The sequence below is a fragment of the Taeniopygia guttata genome, chromosome 2 (genome assembly GCF_048771995.1).
Source record: "Taeniopygia guttata chromosome 2, bTaeGut7.mat, whole genome shotgun sequence".
NCBI lineage: Eukaryota > Metazoa > Chordata > Aves > Passeriformes > Estrildidae > Taeniopygia > Taeniopygia guttata.
Window position 1 is genome coordinate 32,309,659 of NC_133026.1, and position 25,208 is coordinate 32,334,866.

Consider the following 25,208-nt stretch of genomic DNA (forward strand, 5'->3'; position numbering starts at 1 on the left):
GGCGCTGCGGGGAGACCCGCCGCGCATGCGCGCTCCCGCCGCCCGGCAGCGCGCCTCCGCCGGCCCCGCCCCTCCCCTCCAGGTGTGCGAGCGGGGCTGCGAAATGTGGAATACGTGAACAAATGTGCCTAAGAAAGGGTGTTCTTTGATGTCTGATATTTGTGAGCTTTCACGCCTAATGACTAAGAAGGGAGATTTAATCCCTGAAACAGGCAGCTAACAAGCAAGAGGTAAGTGATGTCCGGGCGTTAAAAAGATGAATTAGCTGTCGGTAGAATTGCCTTGCTCAGGGGGCTGGACATGTTTCAGTGATGTCCGACCTAGGAGGAGATTAACAAATCCTGGGAAGAAGGAGTTACCACTGATAGTGGGCACAAAGAACGCAGAATTCATGAGCCACAAGGACATACGACAGAACCCCCAAGATAAGGAAGAAACTGTTAAAGACAACTTGGCGACTGTACGGAAGCAGCTCTGACTGGGTAAAAGGTAATTCCGGCAGGGGGAGACGTGTGACCAGCTCACAGACCACCGACTCAAAAGAAGAGAAAGGCTGAGCATGCAGGTCAATTAGCATGAGAAGCGAGACAATAATTAACAAACAGAAGATAGAATACTAATTAGTAAGAGAACGAGGTAACGTGTAGCCAATGAACGTTAGCGCCTTTGTTGCTAAAATGTATAAATAGGGAAAATTTTGGGAGTCGTCGTGAAGGCTTTGTGGATTTCCCACTCAGCCCCCCTCTCTGCGCGGAACCATCAATAAATCAAATATCTCGACTCTGTGTGTGGACTGGCCTCTTGCACACCGGCTGAAAGGAGCTTACTTACTTTGAGACAACACGGGGCAGCGCCGCACCCCTCCTGCCACTCCACGCACAGCGGCCTCCTCCTCTCTCCTACGAGGACTGCTCCTTCACGCCGTGAAAATTATCAGCCTTGCTCCTGTGTCCCCGTATCCTCCACCTCTCCCAGCACATTCTCTGGGGTTCTGCTCCCGCAGTGCAAGGAAAAACATTTATATGAATGTGTTAATGTGGGACTCAGATTCAGTCAAAGAAAAGAAACTGAGAGTTTCTAGCCAGGCAGACGCCTGGGAAAGAGCTGGAGAGAGTGTAAATGAGTCTCTTCATTCCCGTCCTGCCTCGACAGCGACATGTTTATGCAACCATATGAAGAAGTTGTATGGGTCTGTGTCATCGGGGGTCTTGTGTTATGGCAAGAAGATATTTAATATGCAAGGCTGGAGGGCTGCTTTTATTGTACATACATGGAGGTAAAGTCACAGGATCCAGTCTTGCGTGCTTCCACAAAACAAAGGGCTAGCTTTTGACTTGCAATCATGAGAATTTCATTTTAACCATGGTTTTATTAAAAACTTTATGCTTTCTGCTCACCTCAGAAGGGTTTCCCTGATCCTGTATCCTATGCAGTTTTGGTACTTCCTGCTCCAGTATGCACCAATAGCCACAGCAGCTGATACCTTGCAGGCAATTGAGGCCAGGTATGCAGTGCCTTAAGTCAGAAAATTTCCCAAGATGATGAAACAGCTAAACTTGCTCTGTCAGTGCAGGAAAGCACTGGGTTCCCAAGTGCTTTGTCCCAGTGGAGATGTCACATGAACGCTGGTAGCCAATGGTCACCGCAGCTTGAGGTTCTAAAAGAGCCTTGACATACACTCTTCTTTACAGGAATGGTTCTGTTCCTTCCTACCTGGACCATAAATGGTGTTGGTTATTTTGTACTTCTGTTGTAAATGGAAGGCTGGAACTGTACATGACAGCCCTTGCTATTTTTTCTTGGTGATTCAGAAGCAAATAATTGATTGAAGAGTAAATTGTCTCTCAATGGTAAAGAAGGCAGCATTGAGAAAAAGTCTTCCTTGTCATCTAGGTCTGCAAAATATTTAATTTTGGGTAAAAGTTTCTTTCATGTCATTTACTTAAAAAGTTTCAGTCAATTTCTTAGTCCGTTCCTCTTTAATTACAAATAAATTTTCGTTCCTATGATTACACGTACTTCAAGCATGCCTTATAGAGGTTTTTCAAGAAATATTAAGACACTGGTTTAATACAGCATTAGCTTTAATGCAGTAGTAAGTATAGAGTATTCGTGATTTTGGAAAAAAATACACTTTGCGGGGGGGAAAGAGAGGCCCAAATCAGGCCCATTCGCTAAAGGGAAAGGGTATAAACAACTGGTAAGGGGTCAGAAAGAGGGAAAAATAGGAGTGGCAGTAAAGCAAGTATAAAGTTGCATGTGTTCGTTCTTATCTGCATATACAGATTATAAGATTAACTGGTTAAGCAAGGAGGCAGAAGCTATGCTAATCTCAGATCATATTGATTAGTGTGCTGTTCTCTAGCCATTACCATTTAGCAGTTTAAACATATTAGGAGAGGAAATTCTTAGTACATATTTGAACAGGATAGAGCAATATCTATGCAAATTAAATTTGAAAGGACTGTCTACAGATAATGATTGGCAGGAGAGGAATGAAATAACATGGCAGCAGCAATCTAATTCTGGTAGGGTTTTAAAATTTATGATTATTTTGACAAATAATACAGAACACTGCAACATACCTGCAATCCTGGGCTTTCTATCTACCCTTTGAAATGATACCGAGAGTATTATTACCCACAAATATAAGGACTATATAAATACTTTTAAGGTTTCATTTTCATATGTCACTGAAAAGAAACACTGTGCTTGATGTTGTTCTGTCATATAGTTTTTATCACACATCTCAGATTCATCAGCTGACATAGCACCTGCCAAGAGTTTTGTCTGTATACTTAGGTCTAGGCCACTAACCCCTCTGATGTATCAATATCCTTTTATCTAGAACAGCATCACATTTAAATGCTGATTTTTTCCTGTGTCTAACCCGTGCAGAATATGCAGGTTGAAAAGCACGGAGAAGCCATATGGCCTCTGAGGCACGCTGGAAGGGAAATGCACGCTGAAGGGATCGAGATAAGGTGACCAACAGGTACTTCTGAATGCTATCAACCGTGCAGCTGTTGAACGTGTTCTTTCCTTTACCCTTATGTTCACCTTTCCTTAACTGATACCAGCTTCCTTCAAACACCACCTTGCAGGAGGAGCCTGGGGTGACTTTGGCACAGTCCTGCACTCACAGTGAATTGTATTTAGGCAATTATCACGGTGAGGGTGGTGTGGGGGAGGTTTATATACCACCCCAGCCACGAAAAACCAGAGGATCCTTAGGATTGGAAGGGACCTCTGGAGTTCCCCTGGTCCAACCACCTGCTATGGGTCACCTAGAGCAGGTGACAAAGGAATGTGTCCAGGTGGGTTCTGAATGTCTCCAGAGTGGGAGACTCCATGACCTCCCTGGGCAGCCTGTACCAGTGCTTTGCCACCCTCAACGCAAAGAATTTATTCCTCATGTTGAAGTGGAACTTGTGTTTTAGTACACGGCCTTTCCTCGCCGTCCTGTCGCGGGGCACCACCAAAAGCTCTGTCCCCATCCTGTTGCACTCGCCTTTGAGATACTTGAAGGCACTGATGAGACCCCGTCTCAGTTTTCCCTGGACTAAACACGCCAGCCCGCTTTGCGCTGCCCGGAGCAGGATGAGGACGAGCTCCCCTCAGCGCGGCGGGGCGCAGCGCCTGCCCCCTCCCCCTCCCGCCGCTGGGGGGCGGGCGCGTGCTGCGGCGGGGGCGGGGCTTCGGGCGGGCGGAAGCGGCGCGCGGGCGCGGGCCGGGAGGAGGCGGCGGAGGCGGCAGCGCGCGGAGGTAGCGCGCGGCGGCCGGCGGGGGGCGCTGCGCGGGGGCGGCGCCAGGGGGGCACCCCCCGGCCCCGGCCGAGCCCCAGAGCCGCGCACTGGGCCGGGGCGGCGGGAGCGTGTGTGGGGGGACCGTCCGTCCGTGTGTGTGTTTGCAGCGGGAAGGGCTGCGGGTGGCTGCACGCTCGGGCGGGACCGGGGTGGCGCAGGGCGGCTGCGGCTCTCCCGCACGCGCGGGTGCGCACCGCGCCTGAGCGCCCGCGTTGTCCCGCCCCTCCTCCGGGAGCTGCGGACGGGCTCCTCTGGCTTCGGGCTTCCTGCCCGGCGCGTCCCGGTACCGCCGAGGTGAGTTGTGCTGCGCTCGGGGCTCCTTCGGCCGTGATGCAGTGTCCTTGGGTGGGGAGGAAGCGGTGGAGCGACCGAGGGTTTTCTGGTTTCCTTCGCCGCTAGCAGTGGTCTTCCAGTCTTAAGCTATGACTGCAGTGACTCTGCAAGATCGATGCCTCCTGCTGTAAGGACATAACTTCCAGGGAGGTAAAGCATGATTAGAGTGATGTGATGGAACTCGCAAGAAGGAAAAAAAAAAATCATATTCAGGCAAAGGCAGGATCCTTAACAATGTCAAGTTAAGTGATCTTCCGGCACTAGCAAGTCTGCATAAAAAACCCCAAAACAAACGGGTAAATATTTCACTGAAATTGGTCTCGTTGGTGGTATTGAAGAAACAGGAAAAAGTAATACTGAATGAAGTCTGCAAGATTTGAAACATTCAGTTTCAGGAGATTGTAATACATGGATTTTTTTGACGGCAAGAGTTGCAGCACAGCACTTCCTTCTTACAATATAATAAAATTGCTTTTATTTGTAACATCTGATGATGCTTTGACTGCACTTACCTTTGATTTTGGTAAACATGAATAACATACTATTATGTCTACCTTATTTTGGTAGCTCTGTTCATCATTCATTATTAATAAACTCTCTTTTCGGTTCCCTAACCTAACATGGTAGCATCCTGTAAATTTTCTTTGATGTCTCTTGTCATCTAAAAGATACTGACAAGTGGAGTGCAGTGTAATTTCTGTGTTTGTTTGCCACAAAACAAGGAAAGATAATTTTTGTTCTATACTATGACACGATGTGGAGTTTCCTTAGAACAGTTCAGAATGGGTTAACTAGTTCTTTTTGATTGCTGTTTTTTTTTGGGGGGGGGGGGATTGTTGTTTTTCCTCCCAGTGGGTGAACTAGGAGCAGACAGATGTGTTTTTTCACTGTTAAAAGTGATCTTTTTAGGAGTTGTAACTTTTTATTTTAAGAGAACCCTGAGAATGTGAACATTATGTATATCCTAGTGTGCATGTGATTTGTGCTAACTGTAACATAGTGTTAATTTTGGAACAAATGTAATGAATTGCTGTTTTACTCTCATGAGACTATCAGAGGAAGGAGACAATATGAAGATAATATTCGATTGTGAGTAGCATCTGCTGGTAGTGTCACAAACAGTGTGATTGCAGTTTTAGACCAAATGTAGAAATTTATTGTTATTTTTGTTCCTGTTTGTACCTGTTTTTACTTTATACTCGTGTGTATAAAGCCTAAATTATTCTGGCCTCTGTTTGTTATTTTAGGTGTTAAAACTGTAGCTGTTTAACAGGTACTGGAGAGCTCCAGAGAATTAAGCAATTATGCTGGAATTCCTTTGGTCCTTTTCCTAAAGTTTTTTGCAGTTGGAAATAAAGGTACTTTCTTGCCTCCCTCTCCCCCCACCCCCCAGCTTTTTCTTTTTAAAGCTTTTGTAGTATCTGCTTTTAGAGACTCCTTTTGGCTGTTATCTCCTCGAAGGAGGCATTAGTATCAGTTAATCCCAAATTGTGATGTATCTTGGGGATTTGATGTCATTTAGCTGCTAAAAGTAAGATATTTCCCCTGGAGTTCATGGTCACTTGTACCTTTTCCGAGAATAGTAAAGGGGACTAGTTCTTGCATCTTGCCTAAATGCTTGCAAGTAGGATAAATGCATGCTGTCAGCTGAAATTGTCAGCTGTGTTGTCAATGTATCTGAAAACTAGTGTCAAAAATAACCATTTTCCAGTAGCTGTCAAAAATCTGTGAGGCTCAGTCACTCAAATGAATCTGTTTTTCCTGGTACAAGTTTACTGATAAAATGTATTTTTATGCTCTTTGTTTTTTAACAACCTCTTTCACCTGTGATTTATAATTTGTGGCATTTTATGGGTTTTCTCAACTGAGCATTATTAATAACGGCCTCTTATATTTTCTTCTATGGTTTACTAAAAAAAAATTACAAACTTTGCAAAAAAAATAGATATATTAACATTTGCATATGTAATTTAGAAGATTAATTTTGGATTGCTCAGAACTGAATGGGTGCTTTGCCCATGTAAAATAGGGCCTGAACTAGAGGCATAGACAAAGGAATGTAAAACTTATTCAAATGAAATTGGTTTCTTCCATAATACTAAAGAAATAGGAGGCTACCATGTTATAAATAATCCAGTTAAATTTCTGGTCACCTTTTCCTTAATGTAAATAATAAAGTATTTTGCAGTGCACACCACTGAGGTGTTACAGTTAACGAATGCCTGTCATAGTCCATTACTATGCCACGTTGAGAGCTGACAAGTCAATCTAGAAGTAAGATTGTAGAAGAAAAGATGTAGAAGAAATCACTTATCCTTAATATTTCCTCCAGTGTTATTTTTCTGAAATCTTCACCTGGGTCAGCCTACTGGGAAGGAGCATGAATCCAAAGCCTCGTCTGCATTGCAGTTTTGCCATAGAAACATAATTTTGGTGGACAAATTCATATGCAGTTTGAATTGTACATATTTGTTGGAAGAAAACCAGACAAGTTAAATTCTTCCTCTCTCCCCAGTGGAACAAGTGTTTTTTTTTTGTTGCAGTTCTACAGGAATAGTGTTTGCGTGGTGCACTTTGTGTACATGTGTGAGCTGTGGCAATCTCTCCCCCGTTGCAGCTGTCACTTTGTTAATTGTCTCCCCCTCCCCTCTTGATTCTCTTCAGTGACACCTGCTTTCCTTTTAGGTCTCTTGAAAATGTTCATTGAAAGTCCCTCTCTTACTAGTAACGTACAGGCATCATCTTGTAGGCTTGGCTCTCTGTAAAACTAGTCAAAATTAGCTAAACATTATCATCTCAGGAGGAAGTTTTGGAGCCTCAGGGGCTTTGGAAAGAGTGATACAAGGACAGCTGTGAAGTTTCACAATGGAGTACTATGGGGTACTTGTCGTAGCCTGCAATTGATAAATTGTGGCAGTGTTACTGGAAAGTGGGAAGCCAAAAAGGTGCCTTGTGCTCTGTCATAAGTGACTCCTATCAAGGAGCAAGGGTCCTATAGTGACCTGAATGGTGGCAATAAAGCATGAAGAGAAAATAGAGAAAAGTGTCCCAGGGAAAATTAAGCTGAGAATTTTTTAAAAAATATTTTTTCCCACTATTATTATTTTTAAGAATCTGATACAGAGATGTAGAAATATTTTGGGGCCCAGTGGAAGGAGGGCAAGTTCAGCAAGTGTAGCAAACTGTCTCTATTGATATACTGTCCCTATTGATATCTGCTTGCTTTAATTTCCTTCACAAGCCTTGCCAAGCCATTTCCCCTCTCAGAAGCTTGAATCTTGGCTGACTGCCCACAGGCAAGGAACAAAGAATTTCTGTTTTTAAATGGTTGGTTTATTTTAAAAGTATTCATTGGCAGTAGTAGACAAAAATAAAGGGGGAAGGTGTTGGGAAAAAAAAGGTACTCTAAGGTACTTGAGAAGGCTTCTTAGACACAATACAAAATGAAAATAATTATTGGTAGAAAGTGTAAAACAAAAGCAATTAAAATAGGAATGCATGCATTTGAATAGAAACAGCTTCCCAGGATTTCTAAAATACTGACAAAAGGTAGTCTAGTGTTTGGGCTCTCAGATAATTTTATACCAGAGCCACTGTAAGCTTGCTGTGTGGGTTTTCAAGTTGAAAGCAGTATGTTTGTGCTCTCAACTTGAAGTTCATCTACAAGACAAATTGGTGCTGTTCTTAGAAGTCTGTAGGAGGTAAAACTGATCCTGGTTTAAGTACGTTTGAGGTAGTCCCAGCAGCTCGTCAGCAGCAACACTGTGTCTGCTTGATGAGCTGTGGCTTTTGTTGGCCCATATATCCTTTGAGATATATGCATTGAGAGACAGGAGCTGTTGGGAGCACACAAAATTTTCATCTTTTTTTTGTAGAAGAGTAGGTATTTTTGGTAGTTATCCAGTTTTGCTATTCCCTTAGACTTAATGTTTCTTTCACTTGGAATATCCATTAAAGATGTTCCCCAAAAGGCAGCTAGCAATAAGGCAAAAGGATTTTTTTTTTTTCAGTGTGCCAAGGTAATTGCAAGTCTTGGGCATGTAGAAGCAGGGAATGAAGGAACACATGCGGTAGGGGAAGATATAAAGATAGATGTCCTGGAAAAGACACAAAGGCAGACTCCTTTGGCAGCATGGTCTGAAAGTGGTACAGAACTGCTAAAACCTACAGCCCAGCAGCCTTCGTCGTGATAAGGCAGCCTTTTTTTGCCTAGAAGTGTTCCTTCTTACCTGTTCTTAACATAGCAGCACGTTTCATAGTATTGATATTTTCACATGAGTCTAGCAGCTATTAATATAAACAGAGTCTTCTGTCTACTTATCTGCAATGCAGTTTGGAAAGACCCTTGAATTTCATCAGCAGATTTTGGTGGGCTGTTTTTTGTCAGGCATTGCTGATGTTTTGTCAGTATAGATCCTCTTTTCCCTTTCTGCTGTGATATTTTTCTGTTGACCAAATTTTACACTAATAATAGGAATACTGAAGTGCTGAGAGTAAATTTTATCAAAAGACAGCTAAATGTGTTTTCATTTGTCTGGGAACTGGCATTGCTGTTAATAGTTGGTTCCAAGTAGAATATCCTGCTCTTTGTGGCACTGTGCAGCTGTCTGAGTGAACCTGATTAATGAACCCGGGAACCAAAGGACAGTCACCAGTATGGACATGCCAGTACAGTGCAGTAGTCACATTGGCACCTTCTCAAGAACTTGTGTACTCATAAAAATGTGAGGAATGGGGTACTTCCTTACACACCAGTTTTGATCAGGGCTCTGTGTAAACACTTCACTTCTTTGGGCACCTGTATGCTAGCTGCACCTCATGTAGATTTTTCACCTACTGCCAAACCAACAGCCATCAAAGACTGCAAATTACCAGAATACAAGTATTGTTTTTGACATTCCAAAAAGTCTCATGTAGTTTTTTCACCTACTGCCAAACCAACATCTAAGACTGCAAATTACCAGAATACAAGTATCGTTTTTGACATTCCAAAAAGTCTCAGCATGTGAGCTCCTGGGCTTCTAGGTGCTTATTCCATTGTCTCATTCTTCTAAAATTAATTGTCTAGTGAATATGTTCTGTGCTGTTTTGGTGTGTATCAGTCATTCTTTAGACTTCCCATTTTAATTGCTTCACAGAAATGACTGAGGGTTTTCCAAATACCATAAAGCCAGCCTGTCTGCTCTCAGAATGGTCAGCACGATTGATTCCTGTCAGCTGAGTGATACTCATAGTTTTCTGTTGGAAAATTAGAAAACAAAATACTTTGGAGGTCACAGAGGCAAATGGGCCAGAGGGTGCACTCTGTAAATAGATGCAAAAAAGGGGAAATAATAGAATGGAGCGTGATGCTACCATGGAAATTTTTTTCCTGGTATTCTGTAATGCTCAGTGATTCTTGTCTTCCTGAAATGTTTGTTGGCTCTTGCAATGAAGTATAATTCTGCATATGTAGAGGCAGTTTTTTGTTTACTGATACAGTACCCTCTCTGTACTGCAGTATGTTTGTTGCCATGAATTTAATAGTAATTTCTTGTACAGATGTAATTTTAGTATGGTAATTTAAAATTGTTAATAATTTTATAAACTTTTTGTGCTCTCACTGAGATGATAATAAATTCCAAATTTGTACTGTACAATTATTTTATAGTAATTTTTAATGTCGGCTTTTATTTGAACTGTCCTGATTTCTGTCTGCTGTCTGTTCTATTGCAAGTTTTTTTCCACTTACTCTTTAATTGGATGCGTGTTTCAAGGACTGTATATGGCTTTTTTTTTTAAGATCTGTTTTGATAAATCACCTCTTCTTTTTATGCAGTTAAAATCTGGTTGCAAAGCCAGACCTGCTTTTGAATGCACAGTGTCATGTTGTTGATCATAATTTGAAAGTGTGGAACAGATAAATATTGTGGTAGTAAGTAATAGATGGAGTAAAATTCCCACTTATCTGGTCTACTTTCCTAATATATGAGTGTGTGAGAGACTCAGTCTCTAGAGTATCACTGAGGAGCTGCTGCGATTCTGTCTTTCAAAATACATGACCAAAGAGGTGACTTTATTTGACTATAAGTTAATATTCTTTTCATTGCGTTTTTCTTGGCTTTATTCTTAAAAGTATTTTTGATCTTTGAATCAAATATGTTTCTATCAAGCTTTGGTTTTCTGTGTTCTTTGCATCTGCAAACTGCTTATTAATAACTACCAAAAATACCTGATGGACCTGCTGCTTTCCTTTTCTCTTACAAATAGTTACTGTCATCTGTCCTGTACATTTTTCCAAACTAGAATGTACACAAATCATCTCTGCAGGACAGGTTTAAATTTGCCCTGCAACCATTTCTAGTGGTCTAAGAAGGCTGAAGTCGCTTGGGCAGGCTAGAAAAATGAATATAAATATGTGCCAGTCTTTCATGGGCTCATTGACTGGCAGAAGTGGCGGTGCTGTAAGGTGAAATAAGCTTTTAAGGATTTAGGTATGCCTTGTTTTCCTGATAACCTGAGGTTGTTTCAGAGCATGCATGAGGCATTCCTTTGCATAATAGACTGTTTAATTTTTGTGTTGTATGTTAATATAATATCTTGGTTTTTCTGGGAATGAGTAAAGAGGAAGAGTTTGCAACAAAATTCAAGAAGGATGCTTTGTAGATGTGGGCTAGTTTCAATGGAGAAGGGTCAGTATTCAAACTGAAGTCTGATGCTAGTTAAGGAGTAAAGCATAACTTTGCTATATTATGGAACATATAATGCATTTTCTATAGCCCTTTCTTTTATCTTTGCTCCTTTTGTTTCATGTAGTCAATAATATAATGTATATATGACTGATTTTTGAAATACATGTATAGAGGATAGAGACATGATTTTATTTTGGAGTGGATGAGTGTCTTAGTTCATTGTTTTGTTGCCAGATGGATGTCAGTGTTGTGGTACCACTGGACAAAGTTGTATCCACATTGGTAGGTTTTGGCAGCACTTTTCTTAGATAATCAACAGTGAAGAAAACCAAGCTGTTTATATGTCTGTGAAAGGCAAACCTAATGTCAGCTCCTCATTCAGGAATTGGTTGTAGCTCTAAGTTCTAATGTTGTTCCTGGCTTGAGCTTGTAACTTTCAGAATAATTTAAATATGCATGCTGATTTAAAGTACTTTGCGAAACTGGCTCTTGAATTGGTTCCTTTAGGCTGCTAATTGAAACAATTATCTGGAAGACATTCTTCATGTATTCTTGGATTGCCAGTTTGCCTGCAGTCAACTCAGGGGTTTTGTTTGATTTGAGTTTGTTTTGTTTTGGGATTTTGTTTCTTTTCTTTCCCTCCTCAGACTTTCAAATTTTGTTCTGGTTGTACTGCTTCATCTTCATGGTTGTCTGCCTTTTATCTCAGTCCCCGTGATTAGAGATGGAAGGAATTGCAGCAAGGTTATAGCTCTGATGCATCCTTTTTCCTGTTGCTCTCTGCAGTGCTTTGCCTTTGCCACAAAAGTCCCTCAGCTGCGGTTGGAAGAGTGCCAGCATTTCCAACCAGGATAAATCAGTGTGAAGAAGGAAGTCTCAGCTTCCTTTTTTTCCTGCTCAGGGAGGATTTCCAACTCAGCATATTGCGTGTTTTAAGAGAATGAGGGAGAAAAAAGATCACAAAGTGCACTAACTTCCTTTCATGTGTGCTGTTGTCTTATGGGATGCTACCTCTAAATTACTGAAAACAAAGGTCCAGTCTGAGCCCAAGTTTTGTCGAAACTATAAAGTTCTTGTCAAGAAATGCTGACCCTTCAGGGCAACAAGAGGTACAAGAAAATTCCAGTCCATCCATCTTACTGTGCTATTTCCTTCCTAATATGTGTGCCTGCTGCTCCGATACTCTTTTTTTTTTCCTACTTCCAAATCATTTGGGCAGAAGCTTGCTATTTAATTTAATTTAATTTAATTTTAACCCCAAGGGTGTTGCAGGGAGTGTCTTATGAGTCACTAGAAGTGCATGCACTTCAGGGGGAAAGAGGAGACCAAATCTCCAGAGCTTTGAGATTACACTGGAATTCATGAAGAGGGAATGGCCTTTAAAAATTTGTAGGAAAAGTGGCAAGTACAAATAGTTTTCTTCATTTTGGTAGACCTTGCTCTGAGTTCCTTTACCTCATGTCACTATGTGGATGTTATGCAATTTCCCAGCAGGTTAAGTCCTTGATTTCCATTCGTTTCAGTAGTCAGTGTGTGCACTGTGAATCAGACATAGATGGCGATGGCCCAGTCTGCAATTCCTGCTGCTGCTTGGCAGGAGTTTATTAAATCTGTTCTTCTTGGCTAGACCTCTTATCCTGGCTTGTGGTCTTATTTACAGAGTGATGGCAGAGTTATTTCTACTCCAAAGGACTGTAGTGATATTGTCTAAATGCTTCAGGATGAGATACTGATACAGGCCGGAGATCTGTGGAGAGGTGAACTCAAGAGTTGTCTGTTCTTTTCAGTCTTTTTTTTTAATAGAAGAAGTAGAGACTGTTTGAAATGAGGTTTGAAACTTAGTGTCGTCTGGAGAGATACTCCAGAAGACACTGTCTTCTTAGTTTGGTCTTCTGAGCCGTCACATGAATACTCTTCTCCCGGACCTCATAATGTTTTCCCCAATTTTTGATACTGTTCAGAGATTATGTAGATACATAATGATGTGAGTGCAGTTCATTCATTAAAGTCTGTGTGTAGAGCCGTGGATTTGGCAAAGAGCTAGGGAAAAGAAGTTTTGGTTAGTGCATGTTTGGGGAGGATCTGTTTCAGGAAATCTTAAGCCACACAATTCCAGATATTCATGCTGTGGAATGTAAGTTTTTATCGTTTTCCCACTTATTTTATGTACTTAAGACAAATTAGTATCTTAAAACAGTTTAGGGGGATTAAGCACATCCCTTGAACCAAGTATATCCCACTGCATTTACAGTGGGAATTCATATTACTGTGTGTTTGCTCTCTGTCCTTGTGCACAGTCACCAAGTCACTTCATTCAGTGACTTGGGATTGCCACTTACATTAGAGCTCAGCAGTCAGAGTTTATGTACTGGCACTGGCTGCCATATGGCATTTTACACACAACTGGTTGTTACTTTATGGCAACTTTAGTGCCCAACTCCTGATGTCGCCCCTGCCTTGAGTTAATAATTTCCAGAATAATTTAGATATGCATGTTGATTTTAGAGCACTTCAAAAATTTGCCACTTGAATCAGGCATGCTGGCTCGCCTGTGGAGAGGATTATCTGAAGAGTGAAGGGTAAGCACAAGCAGAGCCCGGCGCCCTGCTGGCAGTGACACTTGTGTTGGCAGCAGACAGTGGGGTGTCGGCATAAGGCTGATGGAACTGGTCAGTGGAGGGGATGAAAAGCGCCATAGGGGCAGAGTTAGATTTAGATGAGAGCTCAGCAGCACAAGAAGTTCGGTCTCAATATTCTGATACAAACTGAGGTGTAAATGCCACTACAGAAAGTCTGGTGAGGAACTCTATTACGTGCCTAATTTCAGTCTAAAAAGTGCTTGTGACAGGTAGTATGTGGGGAAGAACTGGGAATAGTGAGGAAAAATGTTACTGTTGTGTAAAATGCTTTATCTGGACAATATTAAATAATAGATGCTCTCTTTTAAGAAAGTATTGAATAATTGGAGTAGTGTCAGAGATAGATGAAAAATGAAAAATATGAGGTATGCACATGGAAAAATGTGGGATCTATTTGAGGGGTAAAAATTAGTAAGAGAATTATGCCTATGTAAATATATGTGCATGTACATATATGATTAATCTGGAACGTCTGTTGTCACTGTTTTATAACACAAGAAGAAGGAGATGCTGAGTGAGATGCTTACCAAGCTTTCTTTTTAAAGTATGTTGAAGTCAGTTACTGGGCATTCAAATTTATGCATTCATAATAAAATGGAGAGTAATTCTATGTTCTTCCCTAACAATTGCTTGAAGTTAGGTTTGAAAATGTAGTTCTGATTTAAACACATGTAGCTTGAAGCCTTCAACTATAACTACTCCACAAGTAAATGAAGATATCCTCACTTTTTATTTAAATCTTTTTTTTTCCCAGTACAGACATTCCTGAAGATGTGTGGCTCAAACTGCTTCCAACTGTCTGAACATTTGTTATTTAACTTATGAAGCTTTCCTACCATTTGCTTTCCTCCTGAAGCCTTCATCTCTTGAAGGATCAGAATTGGGTACTCTATGGTAAGACATTTTTAGAAGTCAAAATAAAATCCTGAAGTGCAATGTGCCAATTTATTTTGGTTTTATCTCTATTCAGTAATAAGACACCACGGCAAATAAAAAACCTTAATGGTGTACAAACCCAGGAGAGGAAACTTTGCACTAACTAACCAACCAAGAAACATCTTTCCATGTGTTGTCTGTTCACACTTGTGCTGTACGTCAAAGTGAAGAATAAGAATCATGTGAATCATTTCACAAGATCTTGTGTCTAGATGTATGTGTATAACTCATCCCAATGTTGTACAGAAATGTTATACAGCTCTCTTCTAGATACTGCAAATCTTCTTTCAAATGCATTTGGGTTTAACGTCAGTTTAAATTCCAGTTTTTAAAATACTTGTGGTGCTTTGTGGCAGCACAGAAGTTTTGATTTTTGGAGAATAAAAATCAGTAAAAATAGGAAGAGGAAACCCTGTAAATAACAATTGAGAAGGAAATATAACTGAACCTCTAAGCAGATAAAAAAACTTGTTTGCTAGATGATGCAATAATACCATATTCAGAAACTGATATTTGTTCTTGATCTCAACAACTGTAGCAGTTTTGAATAACCAAGTCGTACTTTACAAATTTCAGGAATCAAGACCAGCTAAAACATGAGAAGATAAATTCAAGATGATCCAGCCAGAAGATTTTTCACTTCATAGAAATATTATTTTTGTTTAATATGTAATATAATTAGAAAAATACAAATTCAGTTGCCTTTCTCGAAGTTAGGACGTGCCTGTGGCCTTCATCAGAGATGTTTCTAACATTTTCAAGAAAAAATATGTCCCAGAAACTGAGTATGTTTTTACTAGTCTTTGGAATCATTTGGGGTTTGATGTTGCTACGCTACACTTTCCAGTATCCAAGACGTCAAAGCAGTGCTGAGTTGCGTGGACAGATATTAGATCTCAGTAAAAGATATGTCAAAGCACTGGCAGAAGAAAACAAAAACCTGATGAATGGTGGTGGTGGAGCCTCTGTGTCAGGATATGGTAAGAGGAAAAAAGCCATACTAGTTACTTGAATATATTCTTTTTCTGAAAACTGTAAAGTTATAAATTTTCTTTTTTTTTTTTAAGTAGTTTATGCTCTTCAGCAGAAAAAAACTTTTCTGTATTAACTGATTTGATTTTAGTTTATTCAATGAAGTTGAAGATTAAGATGAGTTGCAAAATCAAGCTTCATACATGACATGTTTGCATTCCAGGATTTTATTTAGATCTCTTCAGGTACATGAATATAGTTACTTACAGAAGTAGCAGCACATTTGTCTTTTTCTGAATCTTCAGCTATTGAAGAATAAGCATGTGCTTGATACAGGGACAAAGTTTATATAGAAGTCTCTTCAACATTCCAGATTCTTCTAGTATCTCATTTCTAGCTTCCTGCTTTTATTTATTGAATTTTCTTCTCCTTGAAAAAGCAATGAAAAAGGAAGATACTAGTTGAGTTTGCAGTCTCAAGACTGCAAGGCAATTATGATTTTGGCAGAATCTCTCCTTGTTTTAGAAGTAGCCGTAAGAGACAATGTCCCTTGTCTTGTGAGCTATAATACTTGGTGCATCATATCTCTTATTTGCCTGTCTTGTGAATATGTACCTAACTTGATAAATAGGTTGCCAGTATTTACTATATTCTGAAACATGGAAAAGATAACTAAAATTGTTTATTTTTAAAAATAGTATCTCAAAAGGTGTATAGTAATGAACTTTGATCCCTTTAAGATTTCTTTAAATGGCTCTGCCTGTTGTAGGATGCCCTTTGTAGGCCTTTGGTAAGAGTGCAAGCAGCAAAAATGCGTCTGAAGTCTTTTTGCTGCTGCTAAGGAAGAAGAGAGTAAATCTGTGATAACAAGATGTGCAGGAACAACCCAAGAGGAATAGGAGAGTAAAAAGTTTAAACCTTTAATTCTTTAATTCTTAAAATTAATTTTTATTACAGAAAGAGACTGCCTACTCTTTTCTACCCTGTTTTCTCCCACTTTTTTTTTTTTTTGGCATCAAGGACTTCCTTTCTTTACTGTGTAATTAAGTTTTTCTGCAATTAAAAAAAAAAAAAAAACAACCAAAAAATCCTTGTGTACTGCAGCTTTCTCCTGCTCTGTAAGTCTTACAGCATATTTCCAAATGAGACTTGTCTTCTGTGGTTTTGTCTGAAGTTTAATATAACGATCTACCTGCTGATCATCAGAATTAAAACTTGACGATTCCCTCCATCAGACTGTTAAGCACAGAATGATACTACAGAGTACATGACCCACCCTCTGTTAGTGACAGCAGACCCTGCTCTGGCTTGAATTGTTTAGCAATTTTTATTTTTTTTTTCAAAATTAACATTACGCCTGTTTTTTCACTTTGATGCCTGTGATCTTTCTCCCCAATCTTTCTGCTTAGTTAACTGATTAGAGGGCAGGGGGTAGAGACAGTTTGTAGATTCTTCATGTGTAAGGGGAATTTTAACACCTTGTAAAACCTAGTAAGTTTGTTAATGTTTTTCAAATCTGAAAGAAGGTAGTGATTGGCAGCAGCATAAATAGTTTTTTGTAGAAAGATGTTACTGGTTTTGTGTTCCAGATCATAATTTTCTTACCATCTTTTCTCTTATTTTTCAGTCAATAAAGATATAAATAGATTTTTTTACCCTAGCTTTATAGCTTATATAAGAAGCAATAAAGACAGCTTTTCTATGAGCTAAAAACCTTTTAAAAACAGCTTTTCTATGGGCTAAATCTGTCATTTAGGGGAAAGCTATTAACTACCTTTTTTATGCTGGAAAGTATTTAGATATACTCTCTTGCATCCAAGGCTAAAAGATGACATAGCTGGGTATTCCAATGCTGTTGCCTGGGTGAAATTTGAAATTATATCTTTGAATAGCCGCATCTAATGTTCAGCTAGTGTTTTTGTTCTTATACTCTAGTATTTAATTGTCTGCCTTCACAGTTCCCTGTTATGGTGGTATCTCCCTTCCCTAAAATAACAAAGAAATGTTATTAAAGAAAATTCAAGCAGCTGTTTAATTCTGTATTCTAGACCAGTTGGCACTCCTATCCAAAAAGTATGGTAGGGGGATAGCAAGTCTGAAGATGTGAATATGTTGAAATGGCAGTTCTTTTCCACACAGAGTAAACAACCGGCTGTAATTTGTTTTTTCCATTATCTTCAGCTGATCTTAAGAGAACAATTGCTGTTCTTCTGGATGACATCTTACAACGCCTGGTGAAACTGGAAAACAAGGTTGATTACATCGTTGTGAATGGCTCAGCAACAAACACCACGAATGGAACTAACCATCAGGTGCCAGTGACTTCAAACAAACGTGTAAAGCCAGCAAGCAACATTAGATAGCAAGCAAGCCTGTTTTGTGTTGCTATGTCATTGATGGATAATATTTAAGATAAGCTTTTTTCCTCTGGCTAAGGCAAAGCAGTAGTTGACTCCAAAACAAGCGCAAACTATTGTATTCTACAACGTGCTTGGATCTATGTAGGCCTAACGTATGCTTAGGTTCTCAAAGCATTATTTCATTGCCATTGAGCAGTGCTTCTGAAGTGATCTTTGTTGTCTCTAAAGATATTTTGATATGATTTGATGTAGTAAGCCATTGGATAATAACAATACGTGGAAAACAATGAGAAACTTATAGGTAGGTTTCTAAATACACTTATTTAAGTATGAATATAACATATCTTTTGGATAGGTGAGCAGTATTGTAGTTTATTCATTTTTTGTGATCTGCATTAAGCCAAGGTAACTGAGGAAAATGTGTTGCTAAACAGATGTTGGAAGATGTGTACATTTAAAATATTTTCTTACTTATTTACTAAAACAATATTAAATTGAGGATAGCGTTGGTGGTAATATTTTAAAATTGTGACCCAAAGAATGTCTTTATTTGCACTATCTGTCAGAATAGTTAAAGAGAATTTACTGTATATTTAAGAAAATTTATTATAATAGGAAAACATTCTAGGTAGTAACACTGTCCAGGTTTATCTTTATGCCAGAGATAGGGCAGTTAGATTATCAAAAGCAAATCATCATATGTGATATCTTAGATTATTATTTCTTAAAAAGATATTTAAGTGTATGTATTTTGTAATTGCAGATAAAATTATTTAAGTGATGGAAATAAGTTTTGAATATGTGAATATAGTTTATTTTTATTCATTGCTGTTTGTTTTAAGATTTTAATGCCTTGCAGTTTGTGCTTAGTATAGCACACCATCTCCCTGAATTACTTTCTTGATCAGAAGGAAAAGCAATGAAGGGAATCAAGGCATCTCTGCATTTAACAGCAGTATGTGTACTAAGGGTGTCTAATAATGGAATATTTGAGAGCTAAGGTAATGTTTGCCTTATATCTAAGTCAGCCTTACAGCAAAGTGAATTGCATGCAGTGTTGGGTGCACTGTATCTCAAATGTTACTGAAATAATATTGAAGTGCCACTGAACCTGTTTTTTAAACTGTACTCAATGTTGGGGGGGACAGAATGTTCAGGGACTTTTGCCAAAAGTGTCCTGTGAAGTTTTGGGAATGAGTAAAACCAGAGGCACTGGGTGATATACCAGGCAAAGTTATGCAGTTTTTTCCTCTCTTCTGTTTTCCTGCTTATATTCGTGATGGTAATAAAGGAAAATACAATTGCAATATTAATTCGTACTTATTTAGTATTCAGATGATTCTTTTTGTCACATTGTGTGTAAACATGTACTCACTTCAATGCGGAAAGAGAAAAATAAATTTTTAATTGTACTTGTAAATATTCCTGGGTTTGTTTGTTTGTTTTTTGTAATTAAATGGTTGTCATTCTTGCTACATATGCTCTAGCAGTTTCTGGATTGGAAAATTGTACATCTCTGAGTTTTAGTAGTACTCTCTCTGGTATACTTCCTTCTTAGTCACTGAGTTCTTTTGCTCTTGACATTCTAATGCCCTGAACCTTTCCTTTGGTTAGTGGTGAGGGGAGAAAGAATTAAAAATAAAAGAATTGATTTAGATCTTTAATGGCAAAAATTTCAAAGAGTAAAGAACTGTGCAGAACTTTTAAACCTGCAGATTGACAATATTAAGATAGATAGATTTTTATATCCATCTGTCTGGTTTATTTCCTAGATATTTGGTAATTACAAACCAAAGCCTTTGTGCTATAAACACATAGTTCTTTTCAGAGTGGCAAAACTAAAGGTGTGCAGACTAAGGTAAAAAAGGGTAAGGATGGGAGGGTCTCAGCTGACTTTGCTATTAGCAATAGTAGTAAGAAAAGATCTGTATGTTCCACCCTGCAGCCTGTTCTAGACAGGACATGTGAGAGGTGTGGCAGCCCTACAAAGGTAGGAAGTTGTGTAAAGAAACCAAAGGCTTGTGAAGAAAGCCAACAGAAAGCCTACAACTTACCCCAGATCCAAAGTACTTGATAGTATCACACAGCATTTGGTTGTGTTGCCAAGCATGTTTTTTCTCTATGAGCAATATTTAAGTAGTGTTTCTGCTGTGCTGCAGTTTTTGTGATAAAGCTGTGTATTTCCCACTTCAGATGACATCACAAAGCCTCCCAAAATGACCTCATTCAAGTTTTGTGTGTATGGAATCTCCTTAGGTTCTTAGGCTGGATGGGGTTTGGGGTATTATTTCCTTTTCTTTCTTCTCCTGTTCTTTGGAAGTCAGGAGGACATATAAGCTCTCTTATATAAATAACTGCTGATATGGGGGATGGGGGAGTGTTTTGGTTTTGTTCTTGAAATCTTTTGGTAAATTAGGGGATTAGAATTTTCCCAGCTGCAGTTTGCCTCATGAGTGTTTATCAGCTGATTTCACTAGGTAATTGGCAGTACTTCTGTGCCTCTGAGTGATTGCTTAATGTAGGTAGCAAAAAAAATGTTCATGATGCAATTCCAAACAGAAGTTCTAATGAAGAAAAATGAGTATATATTGATTGCTGTCTAAATAGACAGAAACAGCACAGGTCTCAATACAGCCCTTGAGCTCTACAACTAAATACCTGGCAGGCAAAAATTTTGGGGAAATTGTCTTTATTCGCTCGTCCTTTCTGTTGCTTTTCTCATTTAAATAAATAGTTTTGAATCTCTGCACAGTAATCTTAATGTAATGAAAATATCCAAACATTTTCTCACAATTGTATGTGAAGAAGTGCTGAGGGCTTCCACATTAAAGGACTTTTGAGATAATTGGAGGGACAGATGGACGGACTCTCAAACACACTGATACAGCTCTTAACAAGCTGCCTATGCAATGTTAAGATCACAGAAGTTTGCTCATCTGTTTTAATTGAAATAATTTTTAAAATACAGAATCATGGCCCAGGATATAGAGGTTCTTGTGTTTAGTGTGAGGAAACATCAGTATCCTTGACACCCAGTATTATGCATCACATATTGCACAGTTGTCTGATTTTCCAAGTGACTGCTAAATCCTTGTTTTTTAATAACACAGTCTTTTAAAGAAGCTGACTAGATAGTTCTGAATTCTAATTAAAAATACTTGCTAATTCAGAGGTTTCCAAACTGCATCATGTTTGTTATGTGTGCAAGTTGCTTTAGCAACCAAGCACATCCTTTGCAGGTACAGGTTCCAGGGGTATTTGCTGTTGTCATAGCCTTTGTTCGTGGGAACCCAGAAGTAGAGTAAATTTAGGAGCCTTTATCAAGACATTATTTAGAAAAATAATTGCCTAACCAGTTTATTATGTTTTCTTGAAAAATCTTTTCATTCCTAAAAATACACTGACTAATTGAATGAGCTGAATGTCTAAAACATTCTTAGGTAAAATTGGTGTGGTATTTTTAAAGGTGATATAGAATGTTAATTAATCTAAATAGGACCCTCTTTATGTAACAATTGTGCTCTTTCTTCATTCTGTATTTTACAAAACAAAGAGTCTGCTACCTTGAGGTTCAATTTAGTGTATCTGATAGCATGCCACCTTCAAAGGCAAGAGCAAAATGGGAGAGTTCCCTTTTATAGCAGCCAAAAAGTGAATTAGACTTTTGCTGTGTTTTTCATGTGGAAAAGATTGGTACTGAATGGGTATTTCACTAATATCAGTTTGTTAGGAATTATGGACATAGGCATTTGAAAATACCCTTTAAGTTATTAAAAGGAAGCCCAATTTAAAAAAAATCACATTACATACATTCGTGGAATCACATCTCTTAAGCACCAGTGGCATCACATGCTGCTGAGTTATCTGTAAATGATCATAATTACTATATGTTTCCTAACTGTTTGTCAGTACCTCCAGCAAAAACCTTTCATTATTAATTGATCCTTGCTTGCACATGAGGTTAGGTTCCATATTCCCTTTGGCATTCATCAACTTACTTTGTCAGTTGGTGTCTAATCAGGTTCTGCTTTTCTAAAAGCAAAACTGAAGAAAGACATGTTGATATTTTAAAATACTGTAAATTAGGTTTAATAATACACAAACTAATTTTTATTGTACATAGTCTATGGTCATAGTTAGAAGTTTATAAAAGTGAGTACTGTTTGCATTTACTTTTAAGTATATTGGGATATTGACAATATATGTGGAGCGAGGAAACAATTTGACAGAAACTGTTTCTGCTATGCTTTATGCCTCTTAAATTCTTGTTTTCGGAAGAGCTAATCAGATAGTCATTGACCAGATCCATAGAAATAGAATGACTGGCTACTACTTCAAAATGATGACTTGAGGTTTAAAATATTAAAACAGGTTTTTCCCTATATTAATTATTTTTGTATTAGTGAAGTGGGTATCTTCAATTTATAGATGTTTTACTGAGAATAATTTTAAACACTTGTCAAACTTGTAAGGGTTTAAAAAAATGTAAAGGGTCACACGTTTTATTGTTAACAGAGGGTGTTGAGGGAGACTGTCAACACCCTGGGAAGCATTAAGCTGTTGCCTTTGATGTGTAGGCAGCACCTTAGGTCTCACAGAGCTGTACTGTAAGTATGTGTCCATATGTTCAACCCATTTTGATGTGTTCAGAGATCTTGGGCCAGCAGTATCCGTATGCTACATCACAACTACTAGGAGGTAAAAGCACGCCATCTGGATTCCTGTTCCTTTTACTTACCTTGTGTCATGGCTTCTTCACAGTAGCTGAAAGCCTTTCTTTTTTCCCTGCTATTCAAAATTATTAGGTAGTTTGGAAAAAAAAAAATCTGTTTTGAGCAGTCTTTAATGATTTTTATTTTGGATGTCTATTAATCTCGTAGAAGGGATGACAGACAGGAATGGGTTTTCTAAATTCAAACTGTATTCCAATACTCATGCTATGACAGTAAAAAGAGTGTTTGAAATATTTTTATTAGCTAAGAATTCTTTTTCTCAGTCACAAAGTGCTTTTTATATCTATTACCAAATAGGTCTACTGATCCAGATTTGGATCCAAGCAGGTCTTGGGGGGGTCTTACTAGCACTGGGTGCTAATAAAGTTAACATTGTCTGTATTGTGAAACACTTGCTGTGATCAAATCCAGGAAAAGAATCCTCCTTTTTTTTCTTTTCTTTTTTTTTTTTTTTAATGGGAAATAGTTCATAGGACAGATGCCTCACAAAAAAAAAGACTTGGTTTCCTACTCTCAGTAAGTTGTCACTGGTTGTTCATGCATAAACACTGACATGAGTGACATACAGGCTAACATTTGTACCCCTCACTGAAAGCTGCATTATTAAGAAATGTGGCTCTTCTGTCTAAACCCAAGCTGTATTTCAGGGGACTGTTTTTAACAAGCACAGATGAGGCACTTCAACCCGTGACACAGGAGCTCTGCTCATTCTGTGTGAACCAGGCTTGCCAGAGCTCTTCCCCCCATCCCCACATCTCCCCCTTTATTGGCAGTACTGGGATCTCTGGCACCAGCAAAATGTGCATACAGATAAGGTATCTCAGAGATCTTCACTTCTGTGCAGCTCCTGTGGAGCAGTGTGTTCCTCATTATGTTCAAATTCTGTCTGCAGAGCTTCTAGTTCTGCTTTCAAGGTCCCCTTTTCCCCATCTGTTTTTTTTTTTAAGTTTTGGTCACAGGAGAAATTTTCTCTTCCCTGACTTTTCCCTGACAATCCTGGGTTTTTTGGTGTGATTTTATTTTCTTTCACTACTTTACTTGCAGATGTATTGGCTGCAGTGGGGACTTGCTCCCTTATCTGCCTGCCTTTGAGGGGACCTGTTTGTGTTCAGATCTCAGTGTGGCAGAGTGTGTGTGTTGTGTTGCAGTGCTGTCCTCTCTGCTGAAATTTCTTATACATGAGGCATAGCCACAGGACAAATGTCCAGACCATATGCCCTATCATCTTATTTGGATACTGAGAGTGTCCCTGTTGTTTCATCTCCTCCTGGGGGATGTTTTGGGAAAACATTGCCATGGTCCTTGTGGCATTCCTCTTCACCACCTTCTGCTGCATTGCTGGTGGCTTGCCCAGTTCAAAACTATGTGGCAATTTCTCTGAATTGCTTTTTTTTTTTTTTTTTTTCCTTTTGCCAGGGAAGTATTGTATGGCATGAAAAAAGCCTTTCCTCTTGGATCTCAATTTGACAATCTGAAGGCTCATAGCTTATGCTAGCAGGCAGAGCACAATTTAAATACCAGTTTCCTAAAGCTTGGATAAGGAAAACGTACTATATTTTTTTCATCACATATTTGATCACTTTGTGGCCAGACTGTTTGTATCAAGGGGAGGCAGTCAATTTACACAGTTAGTGCAGTGTCAGAAATAGCAGCCTTTGGTGGATTCACTAAAAACACATTGGAGTTGTTCCAATATGGTTACATTGATTGTGGCATATGGAGAAGAATAGGGACTTGCAGGTTGCCAGTTTAAGAACCATCTTTGGTTAAGAATGTTTCCCAAAGTTGGCCTTGGCCTCCTGTAGTCTTCAACTACAAGTAAAACATGTTTTCTAATGGAACATACATTTTATTTTGTAAAGGAAGAGGAATCAGTGACCAACCAAAAGTACCCCTCACCTACCCACCAGAAAAGAAGCAGTGGTCTAAGCAGCAGCAGCAGCAGAGGGCAATGTGGGTGCAAGGCAGGCACTGGGAGGGCTTGGGTGCTGTGCTGTGTGGCTGGTGGCACCCAAGGCTGTGGGTGCCCTTCTGAGGCACTGCACTTGTGGGTGTGTGTGGCTGTGCCCTGGCACTGCTGCTCAGTGTCCATCTCAAGGGGCACAGGGCGTGCCTGCCTTCCCAGAGAGTGAGCACACACCTCGAGCTCCTCAAGATTTGAATCAAACTTTGCAATTTTTTAGTTGTTAATCAGTTGACATAGCTGGACAGTTATGGTTGAGCAATTGGATTGTGAATGTTGTACGCTTGGCTAATTTTTTGTTTTAAGGAAAAGAGAAGACAATTCCAAGATGAATGGACTGTCTGGATGAGAGCCACCAGGAGTGAAGCCAGCAGAACTGAGCAGTAACCGAGGGAAAGGGAATTCCAGCTGTGGGCGCCCACAGCCACCTACTCAAAACAGACCCCAGACTCAAATGGGCAGAACTGTGCCTGTGTACTAATTAGCATGACAAGAGAGGCACGACTAGCAAATAGGTGGCTGAATACTAGTTAGTAAGAAAAATACTCAATTTGTAGCAAATAAATGTTGATGCCTTTGTTAAAACGTAATCAATAAGTGTAAAGTTTTGATGACCTAGCCTTTTGTGGGTTACCACCTAGCTCTCTGCTTTGCGCAAGCCGGAATAAAACAAAGCAGGGCCTCGCCTCGCTGCGTGCCCGGTAACGACGGCGCCCCGGCCGGACAACACCGCGGCGCGGGGCTGGCCGTGCCCGCGGGCCCGCACGCTGCCCCCGCACCCGCACCCGCACCTTC

The 25,208-nt window shown here is 39.5% G+C and overlaps 1 protein-coding gene across 4 annotated transcripts; it reads left to right on the top strand.

Annotated features, from left to right (window-relative positions):
• Positions 1–75: 75 nt before the first annotated feature.
• CCDC126 (coiled-coil domain containing 126) lies at positions 76–19,137 on the top strand. Of its 4 annotated transcripts, XM_030264836.4 has the most exons (5): positions 76–230; positions 2,899–2,995; positions 14,204–14,343; positions 14,962–15,365; positions 17,539–19,137. In XM_030264836.4, exons 4-5 carry the CDS (start codon positions 15,128–15,130, stop codon positions 17,718–17,720), a joined length of 420 nt encoding a protein of 139 aa, XP_030120696.1. In that variant the 5' UTR covers positions 76–230; positions 2,899–2,995; positions 14,204–14,343; positions 14,962–15,127; the 3' UTR covers positions 17,721–19,137. The 4 variants fall into 4 exon arrangements, with proteins under 4 accessions (XP_030120696.1, XP_012427179.1, XP_002192894.1 ...); XM_012571725.5 differs by lacking the exons at positions 76–230; positions 2,899–2,995 and adding an exon at positions 3,866–4,100; XM_002192858.7 differs by lacking the exons at positions 76–230; positions 2,899–2,995 and adding an exon at positions 3,866–4,100 and having other exon boundaries at positions 14,209–14,343.
• Positions 19,138–25,208: the final 6,071 nt, after the last annotated feature.

Coding starts and splice junctions, on each gene's coding strand:
- CCDC126 (XM_030264836.4), top strand. CDS start 15,128: ATGTTTCTAACATTTTCAAGAAAAAATATGTCCCAGAAACTGAGTATG. Junction 15,366..17,538: donor AGCCTCTGTGTCAGGATATG/GTAAGAGGAAAA, acceptor CATTATCTTCAG/CTGATCTTAAGAGAACAATT.